Source organism: Parambassis ranga, chromosome 2, assembly GCF_900634625.1.
Source record: "Parambassis ranga chromosome 2, fParRan2.1, whole genome shotgun sequence".
Classification (NCBI taxonomy): Eukaryota; Metazoa; Chordata; class Actinopteri; family Ambassidae; genus Parambassis; species Parambassis ranga.
Genome location: NC_041023.1, coordinates 12,853,518 through 12,865,944, shown reverse-complemented (window position 1 = coordinate 12,865,944; position 12,427 = coordinate 12,853,518). Strand labels below are relative to the sequence as shown.

At 41.1% G+C, this 12,427-nt stretch overlaps 1 protein-coding gene across 8 annotated transcripts in view; it reads right to left on the bottom strand.

Annotated features, from left to right (window-relative positions):
* Window positions 1-1,189: 1,189 nt before the first annotated feature.
* adgrb2 (adhesion G protein-coupled receptor B2) overlaps window positions 1,190-12,427 on the bottom strand; it is a 169,446-nt gene continuing 158,208 nt past the window's right edge. For 4 of the 8 annotated variants that reach the window (XM_028428356.1, XM_028428381.1, XM_028428372.1 and 1 more), the window contains 2 exons: window positions 3,696-3,749; window positions 1,190-1,754 (listed from right to left, as the gene is read on the bottom strand). In XM_028428356.1, coding sequence (XP_028284157.1) covers window positions 1,578-1,754; window positions 3,696-3,749 — 231 coding nt within the window. In that variant the 3' untranslated portion in view covers window positions 1,190-1,577. Of the gene's footprint in view, window positions 1,755-3,695; window positions 3,750-6,623; window positions 6,676-12,427 lie in introns of all 8 variants that reach the window. The other 4 variants (XM_028428389.1, XM_028428407.1, XM_028428413.1 and 1 more) reach the window with 2 other exon arrangements.

Here is a 12,427-nt window from a genome sequence, read left to right as displayed (position 1 = left end):
TCTTTTGCAGGGAGCTTTGGAATATACAGGGGGAGCATTTAAGGGAAGAAACATACATCTGGCTTCACTGCTAACATTATTAAGATTTCATGCCTCCTTGTAACACGATGCTGGGTGGGTAGAATAAGCAACAGAGAGGCGGTAGACTAAAAAGCAACAGAGGTGTAAAGATTTCTTTAAATACATGATGTCTTGATTCGCATATTAACCGGCATGCGAAACCTCCACAGGTCGTGAAACTGACAAAATTTCCTTGGCGAGTGAAGGAAAGTGGCATGTTTTTGAAGGAATAAGAAAGCTAAACAGAGCTCACACAGATCCCATTAGGACGGAAATGACTGAGATATCCTTTTAACTATGATTGGTGATGGCTGAAATGGATTCAGAGGAAGCAATCTTTAAAAGCTTTTTTTTGTCTCCGAGCAGCAGGGGAAGGAGAATCTGCATGACGATCACTATCTTTATTTTCCCCTCATGTGACGATGAGGAAGGGTGGATAACATGCGGAGCACATTACCTCTGGAAAAACAAGCTTACATTAATGTGCTATGTGTCATTTCTTTTACGTTCCGAATGTGTTAATCTCACAGGAAATAAAAAAAATTAAATAAATATATATATAGATAGAGATCTGGGAAAAAAAAAATTCAGCACAAACCAAACCCGTCTGAAAAGAAACCAGTTAGACCGTTGAACAGTTATTCGTTTCAATCTTATTATTTTTTTCTTTTCTTTAAAAGTTTCAAATCATTGGGGAGGTCATTTCATTTTAACTAAACCATAGAAAATACATAAAATGGGAGGAACATGATGTTGACACAGGATATAAAGGAGGGGATGGATGGGAGTGTCGAACCGGAACCTGAAAACAGCAAAGATGATGGCACGTATCAATGAGTAGCTCTGCCCTGCCCCTCCAATCCCTATCCATCCAAATGATAAAAAAAAAAAACAAAAAAAAAACACATAAAAGAACCACTGAATGCTTTCGTCATCCATTAGAAGGGGAAATAAATGAAAGCAGGGTGCCTGGAGGGGGCTACCAGTGTGAGAAACCTCAGTGAGATCTTTTCCCCTTGCTATAAAAAGAACTGAACAGTGCAGAAATATTCTTCCTTTTTTCTCTCCCACCCCCCTCCCATCCCCTCCCCGAAGTCATCAAACAATTGTAAGAGATTTTTCTTTTTTTTCTTTTTTCTCCAGAATAAAATCAAGACATTTTTTTTCTCAGAAATAAGTTTTTCATAGCTTTCTTTTTAAGTTCATTTAAAAATTTTTCTTCAGTCACAGATGTGTCAAGCCCCTGTTCTTTCTTTTCAATAGTCTTTGCGAAAATATAGAGTAGAACAGTCTTCTTTCCATGTCTGTCCACTGCAGCAGTAAACAAATACAGTTGGGATCTGACAGAGCACGTAGCAGGAGACAGAAGGAGGGGGAGCAGAGTGTGTGAGATCCTTCGTGAAAAATCATGTACCTATGTATAGCTTTTCAGGAGTCCGGTGTGCCTCGGCATGAAAGTGAGCGTGTGTGTGTGTTTAAGTGAATGTGTTTGTGTGTGTGTGTACGCCTGTGTGTCTTCACACTTCAGTCTGGAAGTCTCCCTCAGATGAGTCGGGCGTGTTTGCTGAAGAGGAGTCCCAGTTTTTATTGTGCAGTTCCATTCGGTCCTTCTGCTCCCCAGGCACAATAGACAGCTCCGGGGTCATGGTTTTGAAGCTGTCCCAGGAGGTCTGGTCCTCCGGGGTTGACTTGTCCTGATGGAGAAGGAGGACAGGGGGAAAAGAAATAACTAAGTTTGGTGGATGTGCCAGCAAATTAGGATGCCTCAGGTGACGACTGAGTTTCATACAAGAAACCATTGTTGTGGTACCAATTATTGGTCACTCCAGGTTGCTGAGCTGAGACTGTTGAAAGATCCACTGAACTTATTACAAGGGTCTGGTTAAGTTTCAGACAGTGTGGCTTTACAGTGAGTGCTAATGTTTCAAATGTGTCCTTCAAACCCCATTTCTTTGTTGTTGCATATTATTCAAATGTTTGGCAAAAAAGCCCTGTTAAGAAGTTGAGTTTTTGTCCACATAAATGCAAAAGAGCTTTTAATTCTAAATAATTATAGGAAGCACTGAGTTTAAAAGGGCAAACAGAGCAGAAGAAAATGAGACTTTGTACCAAAATATGACAGATTATACTTATCAGACAGAAGGAAATTAGAACAAAAGGCTTGCCTCTTATAGAAGCTCCCCAATTTAGGTAAATAAATAAAGGCGGTAACTTAATGTAGCATAAATAAATGGAAGCAGCAAGCCCATTGGATATATATATATATATAGTCCCCTCCGCATCATCAAAGAAGAAGAAAACCTTGAAGTACTGTAGCTGACTTGTGATGTTGTTTGATTGTGCATATTTGTGCTGCAATTTCTGACGATGATGATGCACTACTAAGCATTGCGACACAACCATTTCTTTAGCCAACACACATATTTGGAGATGGATACATCACATCATGTAACTCGGAGACACTGAATTTGATCTTGCGTCTCAAACGCCAACATACAAGCCAACCACTCCTCGATATTTCATAGATGTGATTGAACCTTGCAAAAAATGTAAAAAGCTGCACAATACCTACCTTTAGATTAAGACACCTTTCCATGATCATATAACACACAGCTGGTCTTCTATTAGCAGAAACAACACCTGTGCTCCCTCCCATCTCCCACCTCTCCCAATCAGTATCTTTTTTTTTTTCTAAATCATTTGCATGAAACCTTCTCAGCTCTGGTCTGTGATCGCTGCTTGTGGTCTGCACGAATGTGACCACCATGCATGTAAAAAACATGTTGGGGTGGATTAGCGTAGCGTTCATGCATCAGATAAGGGGCCATTATTCAAATACTGGCTCATTATCTGGCTGAGATCTCACAGAGTGATTTCACAGATACCAGGGGGGAAAGACACAGAGGGATTGCCAGCCCGCACCACTCTTGGTGGAGCAAAACATACAAAGACATTTAAAAACGATGAACTACTTGTGACGTTTTCCAGACACAATGAACCCAGCTGCTGCAGAGCATTTGGTGAGCATTTGGACGCTGGATACTCACTCTACATGAATTCTCACAGTAGATTCAGTGAACACTACTGTATTTGTACGTATGCAGAGCACAACTGTACCTCTTCCCTCTTGCTTGCTTCATTTTGTCTCGACTTTTATTTTCTTTTTGCTGTAACTCACTTTGAGTTATTCACACCCTCAGTGCCTGTCTATCTCCTCATCTGACACACACTCATTGATCTGCAGCAGCAGAGCACTCTTTTCCTCTCCACCTCCCTCCCTACATCACCCTTGCAGAGCGTGATGATCGGCGCCGAAGCGCTAGGGGGCAATATCTGCCTTATTATCATTCTCCCTGCGTCACAGCCTGACAGTTGGTAAAATGAATACAAAAGGCATAATCTGGGAGCCAATTTGCATGCTAAATGCTGGCGAAGGAACATTTTGTAATGCAGGAGTGTGGGTAATGCTGCAGTTAAGCCCAACTTTATCCCTGGGAGACTAGGCTAACGCGATTGTGCTGCTACTGCGTGTCTATCCATTCACTTTCACCATCTCTGCCTGCCTCCATTCCCTCCTTGCCCCAAAGCCCCCTCTCATCCCTCTCTTTCTCTCTGCCAAAAACCCCTCTACTTACACTCGATGAGTTCTTTTCACCTCCGGCAGACGAAATGCTCCATCGCTTTTCCCTCTGTGGTGATGAAATGGGAGGGAGAAGACAAGGAGGAAGGAAGGAGAGTGATGAAAGAGAGAAAGAGAAAAATAGAGAGGAAGACAGAAGATGAAAAGGGGGAGAGAGAGAGAGAAAGAAGGGGAGAGGGGGCCACAGTCACTGACAACTCTGCCCTGAAACAACAGCATCAACCCCACACCTTCATCAGGTGAGCAGGCAGTTGTTGCTTTGTGCTTACACCTTACCCCTTCTGCCTTCATCTCTCAATCGCCCTCACGAGCTCTCTTGCACAAAAATATAACACTCACACACATGCCTGAAACAGTGCAGACAGTGATTATTGTCAGCATGGCACGCACACACACACACACACACACGGTTGAAATATACTGCATATTCAACCTGTGGAGTGATCGAGGAGACGACGACTAAAAACAGGGATAAAAGAACGGACGACACGTGAGTGCAAATAAGTTGTCAAGGCCCGATGGATCTACAGTGAAGTGCAGCTCATGTTTTCTAAACACTGCTGGAAAGGGTTAACTAATATAATTATTAGTGCACTGAAATGCTATCTACACTATCTGCATTATTGATTTGATACTATATATATGTGTTATTGTAACACATAAAATACTAAAGCTAGGCTGTAAAGTGGACTCTGCTGACTCTCTGTGTTCTGCCTCCGGCTTAAGCACATAAAGCCTGCTTTCCCCTGCTGTAACTCCATCCTTCCTTTTTATGTTCTTGCCTTTCTTGTGGTGACTTGTTTCTCTGTGGGTGGTCTGGTGTCTTGTCTGCTGTTCTGACAGGTGTTTCCCTGTGGGCCGGTCAAGGTGGGAACCGGTGATGAGCCCAGCAACACCCGGCCAGTCCACTCATGTGTGTTTGGTATTGCATTTCTCTTGGTAGTTGTGCTGACTGGCCAGTATATGTCTGTGTGTCCCAGTCTGCCTCAGCTCTAGCTTTAGATTGATTCCCTGCTGTGGTTAATATTGGACATATTGACTGAAACTTCTTTTTTAGACTAGATGTTTTTCAGGTTATTGTAAAAAGTTTGTGAAAGTGCCAATTGTAAGTTTATGTCCTTTTTAAATTTTTGTATCTCTACAAAGTAGCAGCAGGATTGCTTTTCTTTATAGGAGAGGCATTTATGTGAGTGGTTCTATGTGACAATCTTTGTTTTGTGGTGGCTATGGTGTGCATTTTAGGTAGGAATGCATTCTCTGCTGCACCATGTACTGTAATGCTATAATCCAAGGGCGTAGCTTTGCTTTTGACATTGGTGGGGACCTAAAATTCCATTAACTGACTCGCACTCGCTGTCTAGCATGTGGTTTGGTGCTGCCAACCAATGTGGCTACACACGAGACAACACGTCATCATCACATGGCCATATGTGTTCTGGTAGGACCAGAGCCCTTGATATATATAAGGGCTTTGGGTAGGACCAACGACAGGAAGATTTGTATTGGTAGGACGCAAGGAAAGAACGAAATTTCCTTCCTGCACCCAATAAGAATCTGTTTTTTGTTTTTTAAAATTGTTGGTGGGGACGATTTAGTAATAGTTGGACAGTGGTGGGGATGCGTCACCTCCGTCCATGCTAAAACTACCCCTTTGAAATAAACACAGATTCTGATAACCTGTCAGACCCTGACAGGCCCTTAATCCCAATGACACAGTTGACTGGATTGCCAGATCAAGCAGGAGTTTTGGTTGACACATCCAATGCTGAAGACGTTTTTTTTGGTATGTATATAGATATAATCTGCAATATGCCCTTAGATACACAATTGTGTGCCTTTCCAACGTATGTCCACTGAATTCAATTTAGCATAAGAGGACTCCAGTTGCATTATAAAAGCATTTCAAGGACCATTAACAGAAGGTGGGTTCATCAGATCTCAATGTCAAGTGTGTTTTCAAGTATAAAGCTGGATACTTATGTAAATCAGATATTTCCATCTTGTATTGTGGTAGAGTGATGAAGGAAAAACATGAATTGACTCCAATTTGAGATGTACTACATGTGGAAAAATTAAAAGGCTCTGAATATATGGGATATATGTGACATTTTCTCCAAGTCATAAACAGATGAAAATCATGAAATTGGCACTTGCTTTAGCTTCTATCTCCTGACTTTATGATGAAACATTCATCTGTTCTTGTATTATTTATGACTTTACTATCAAGCTCAAATATATATGCAGCATTTGCTTAAAACTTTTTTACACCACCATCTCCAATAACTGACTTTATGAATTTTTTTCTGCTCTGTCTCCTAACAGAAAAAAAACAGCATCAAACAGACTAAACATAATTTATCTCTATAAAGGTTTATATTTACTGATGCCATACATGTCTTAATTCTACCATTTAACCAAACTCACCCACAGTGCTCCATGATGCTCCTAAAAACTTCCAAAATCCCTCTTTAAGTACTTTTGTTGATATAACAGAGGAAAAAATGAGCTCATGTTGCTGCAAGCGCCACAATACCGCCAAATACAGCACTGGAAAAATGTATGACAGTTAGCCAAATTTAGATTTTTTTCCCTTTGCTTAAAGTTTCTGGAAGGCAACGAGAGAAAATGCTACGAGCTACAAGCATGACAAAGCAAAGCAAAGAGAACAGTTGTAGGGATTCAGCAGGAGAGTACATACTAGAAAAAGATGCAACAGCACAGACATCTAAAGCCATCTCTAGAAGCCTCTGCTAGCATCTCTAGTGTTGGTGGATGAGGCCCACTCTCTGCCACTCAAGAGTCCCCCACATTTGGACTGTGGAATTGGAAATCGTGTGTGGGGTGTGGGTGAGCGGTGTGGCAGGTTGTCTATGGGAGATGACGGGGGAGGACAGGTGGTTGTGGGGAAGCGGGTTAACTTTACCTTTGTCGACTTGGATGCCCATGGTTCTGCTGACTGTCTGGCTACATTCAAACTGGGACATGACAACGAGCATGCAACATAAGGCCCCAGTCAGCAAACATGAGGACATAAAACAGGAAACAAACAAACAAAACAAAAAAAAAAGGCAGAAATCAATAAAAGGCAGCAGTGAGGCAAAGACATACACCGAGTGAGAGAAACTTAAATCACATTTATACATTTACAAAATGAAGTAACATCAAATGGGAGCCAGAGAAGATAGAGTGGATACCAGAACATGATTTCACAGCTGTCAGTGGGCTTCGGTCACTCAACCAGAACTATTTCAAGGTTTCTGTGTGTTTATTTCATTACATCTTCAAGGTAATGATAGAATTTAAATTGCCTATTCAGCACTGACATAATTTATTAAGGGGCACAAAAATAGACTGCAGTCTTTAGCACCATTTACCCCTGTAGCTGGGAAGGAATCTGTGTCACAAGTAATAAGGTCCTTCAAAGGAGCCAGATCTGGTGAATGTAGGGTAAATAAATTCCATTAGTGCAACACATTGCAAACAAACGAGCAATCAGACACACAGGCTTGGTTTTTCTGCTGTCTGGGCCTGCGCAATCCAAGGGCAGCGTTCCTGTAGAGAAAAACCGCTCCGGCTAGCATTCCGGACCTTGTTCACCTCCCTTTAATTGGCCCAAGGACACTAAATGAGCTAAATTAGTATTGTGCCTGTTGGTGCACGAAGCCAGTGTTAGGCTTGTTCCGCCTGGACTACCCGTCCCCTCATTAGGAGCCACTGATAAAGCCAGTGTGCTAAAGCTACACTCCGCCAGTCCTCGGTTTTCATGGGCAATTTGTGTGGAAGGATGAAAACAGTTGATGAGTTTATACTCAGCATGGAGAAGAGGGCAAGGAAATAATTAAAAACAAGCTAATGAGAGGAATTAATTATTCAATTAATGCCTCAAACGTGCCACTGAGGGCTGCGTTTAGAGGGAGAAATGGGAAAATGAGGGAGACGGTGAGGGAGAAAATGTCAAGCTGCGAGGACGAATAGAGGGGAGAGTGAGATATGAAGAGCAAGAGGAGGGGAGGACTTGCTTTATTGCTGGAATGTGAAATTGAAACCCCTTAGCTTAATGCCAGCTAATTGACTATCAAGACCTAGAGGGTTTGCAAGTGAAGGCAAATTGCCCTCACTGAATCAACAAATATTGGGTCTTTGTCATTTAAAATTATACATCTTCATTGTAAACCAGACAACCTCAAAGCATTACCTTGCCTAAGTTTCCTTGTTGTGGTCTGAAAAAAACCTGCAGATATATAAAGAGTGACCCTGAACTCACCTCTTTTATGGAGCAGGCTAATGAAGCCTCCTCTTGGACTATACAATTATATATTTCCATATGTAGTCTAATAGAGGAGGATTTCATCATAGAATACGCGCACATGCCTATGGCGACTCTGGATGAATTGCTAACTCATCTTCCATAATCGAAAATTTGCTTGTTAGTCCTACTCTGATGTAGCATCAGTGAAAGCAGAACAAAGTAGGCTTTCTTTATATCTTTCTCTCTCTCTCTCTCCCTTCTTTCTCTATCTCTCTTCGTCTATCTGGAGAGGAAGGCCAATCCATGCTTTATTTAATCAAGAACACAGCAGACAAGGGGATGGAAACATATCCCATTTGAGAGCTACAATATACATCAGACAACCCATTGTGTGGTGCAAACTCTCTCTCTCTCTCTCTCTCTCACTGTTTTTGTTTCACACTCTCACACCCACTGGCCATCCCACACACAGAGGCAAAACACTGCATCAATGGGCACCACATGCAAATTTGTATTATGACCTTCTGAACCCCATGGAAAGGATAGAAAACGACACAGTGACAGAGGAGCTGTTCTAAATCTAAACATTAGTGCAGACAATAATGCTAATGCATATTACACACTGCATCCCCTCTGTCTTTTAGTAACCCTACTGACTCCATTTGTATCCTGCCTGTATTGCGGAAGACAAAATTAAAATGGACTCCATCCATCTGCTAGCCATATGGCCCCTGCCAAAACATCCACTGTACTTAAAACAGAGGAGGATTTTTAAATGTGTTTTCATCATTAGCATTCATGTGAATCCCACTTCAACAGAGTGTGGTACAGTACAAGTGTTATCTCTGCAGATATCACTCTCATATGGGGGCAGAGGACTGTGTATCTATCAAAATAGAATGACTGCCTTGCAGTTGTACAGTATGCCTCTGCCGACCAGACAAGTGTGAGCTTACATCAACATCTGTCCTGGAGCCATGGAACATAGACAATAAATATATTTTAGGCAAAAAAAAGGCCATTTGCATATACATTCTTATATGACCTTTAACATTTAATTATCAAATGCCACTCAAGACAGTGAAAACACTATGCCCCTGCTCTCAGCTGTTAGCTGTGGAGAGGCAAAAAACACTTGATTCCAGGTCAGTAATTGTTGTCTTGGGGTCAATAAAGCAAACAAAATATATGTTTGTGTCACAGCCTGCAAGTGACCTTTGTGCCCAACAGTTAGCCACTTTGCTGATATATTTTAAAGGTCATGAAAAGGTAGCTATATGTAACAGGCTGTAAAATTTACATTTATTTTCAGGCTACAAGAATAGCTGGGCTAGTTTCATGCCGAATAAAACTGGCAGACAAGGTGATTCTCCACACTAAGGGTAATGGGAACCTTACAATGTACTGTCTACCACATCCTTCTTTCCACTTCATTTCTGTCTATTGAACCTAACAATGACTCATCACTTTACAGCCTCCAGCTACTTGTGTGGTAATCAAAGAGATTATTGGTTTCCGCATACACAGAGTTAACAAGAATATTTATCTGGAGAGGAAGAAAGAGGGGAAAAAAAGGGAAAAAAGTATGTGGATTTAATCTGTGATTGCAGATGTAATGCTCCAAACCACTTCAAGCCCTCTGCACTTACACAGAAAATTAGATAAGATGTGAAAGTAGAAAAAAATGTGCCCAAGCCTCTCTCGTGTGAGACATTTTCTGATACCCACTCATCTCCTCAACACAGCCAACACAAAGATCCTACCTTTCCAGAGAAAATGGATCAGGTCTCTTTTGACCCCTTACATCGTGATATTTCTGAGAGCCTCTCATCAACACCCATACAAAGCACATCGTGTTTGGCCCATTTTAGTACCAATGAAAAAGTTTATGAACAGAATATTAGTGTTTATGAGGTGATTATAAATCAGTTTGTATGGGTCACTGTTTTTATGCAGTGATTTATCACTTGATTATGTTTAGATCATAAGGTTTATCTTAGGCACTGAAACGGACACAATGACAGTATGGGGTGCCACACCACAAACAATCCAAACCAGGAAAAACATAACCACCATACAAATTCATCTGTGCTAGTGCAGTGGGTTCACATTGTGCCCCTCATAGTGATTTTGTACAGGGGCTAATGAAGGGAGGGAATTAGCATTCATTACATGAATGCGGAAACACAAAGGGTATATAAACAATGATGTATGGAACTGTTACACCACCACACCACCAGAGGTCTATGTCATGTTCACACCTAGAATCACTTCACAATGAGGCAGCGTGGATAGAAAGCAGAAGAGCAGCTACATGAGGTAAATTTATAGTTTGGCACTGTCTGTGATACTATAATTACACACTTAGTGGTACTTCAGACAAGCATTGGCTAACACCGAACTCAAATCCTCTTACTTAATGCTTCCAGGCCTGTCAAGCTTTCTGTTCTCACACATGGTTTTTGGACTTATTATTGATGTTTGTGGCAGTTTTGTCATACCATGACAAAGCAAATGAATTATCTACATGATATCATCTTCACATGAAATCATGCTACCAAACAAAAGCTAAATATCCCATATATATACATTTATTTATGATAACGGTGAGAGCAAGTCTTGATAACTCTGTAGTAGAACAATTTTTTGGATCCTTAGTTGTAATGCTTTATTTTCCAACAGTGTGTTACAACTTCTAACAATGAAAGAGAGACAGTTTTTAGGATGAGGATTAAATGATGTCTTTGGCAGATTGAACTATCTTGGGCTGGTTTACTGCAGTGCAGTCCAATGAGAAGCAGAAATTCCATAATTAGCCCTACTAGATATCATCCAAAAGCTCTTTTGATACAGATTTTATTGCAGAAACTATTAATGCTTATTTATAGTTAATATTTAGTGAATTACCTGGATGTTAGCAGAGTACATCATGTATTCCATTAATTTCATGAGATTTTTCAGCTTGACAGGCCTTATTATAGTTATAGTAACTGTATATATCTGCTGCATTAAAAACAATTTAAGAGAGCAAACAGTGGCAAACTATGAGTTACGCACTGCTACATGTAGTGCACCACTTCAAGCCGACTTTAGCGTGAGTTAGAGGGGCTCTACTGCTGAGGTTTATGTTTGGGTTTAGCATTCTTACGTTGACTCTCTTTGTAAACGAGTGATGTTCTGCGCACTAGCGATGGTTCTGTGTTGTGCCTCGGCGGTGGGGGAGGGGGCATCTGTGGTGGATGAACACCAGCCGAGGGTGTTAGAAGGGTTAATAGGGTGTTAAGGTTCCTGGTTAAAATACTGTTTAGGCACTTTAAAAGGAGAGAGAGGCCTGCAAAATGTTAGAAGGTAGATGACTCATCATTAGGTGGGTGAGGGTGGGCAGTGAGAGTTTTCTAGTTATGTCTAGAACTGGCAATCCTTTTTTAACATTAAAAGGTAAAACACTCAGTAGTGCCTGCCCTCTAGTCAATTGGCTACATGAAGTTAAGAGTGAGTTTCAACTTCCACTGTAGTTTGAGTGTCCATCCAGGAGAAGACATTTTAGTGAAGTTATGCAGTTATATATGCAGTTATATGCAGTTTGGTATTAAATCATTCATGTGGAATATGTGAAAATAAATGTCAGTCTGCCGTGCAGCATAAGAATGAGGTTATTAAAGTTATTATGAAACAATTAGATCGTTACTCAAGCAGTAATTGTCTCCTAAACACAGGCAGTGCAACACAGTGATCTCAAACAAACACACAAACAAGTGGACACAAGTGGACTGCACTCAGAAGTATGCAGCTGCATGCGTAGGCACTCTCTTTTGTGATGTGTACGCTCACACACGCAACCTACACACACACACACCCCCACACCCACCCACCCACACACACACCCTTCTCATCTCCATAATTACTGTATAGTCAGCATGTCTGTGTCTGGGGGTGACTCTTGAAGTGAGATGTTGACAACAGCACAGCTGAACTCAAGCTGGGACCCGTCAAAAGGCCTGACACTGATAGCATTATCCATGTAATTATTCACAGTTAAGTGAACTCCCAACTTTTAACATTTTAACATACTGGATGTGGATGAGTAAGCAATGTCTATGATGCCCTCTTGTTTCACAACTTGTGATGTCATTGGCACAGAGGAAATATACATTTCGATATTAAAATTCTAAATTCTAGTTTAAACACAGCCTATCTATCTTTTTTTCTTTTTTTTACATTTAGACATAATCTCAAAGTGCACCTGAGCTCCCTCTGAAGCACATTAGCATGCCGCACTGCAACTTCCAGACTTCTAATATATGGCTCATGCCTTTGCAAGCAGCCTGCCATTTTTCTTCTCTTCTATAAAATATTTGCGTGGCATAAATGAATGGGGAGTCAGCAAATGCATCTGAAAATCTTGATCAAGATGTCGAGCAAATGAGGAATGAAGGAAAAAGGTCTCATGTTTGCATGTGAGTGTGTGTGTGTGTGAC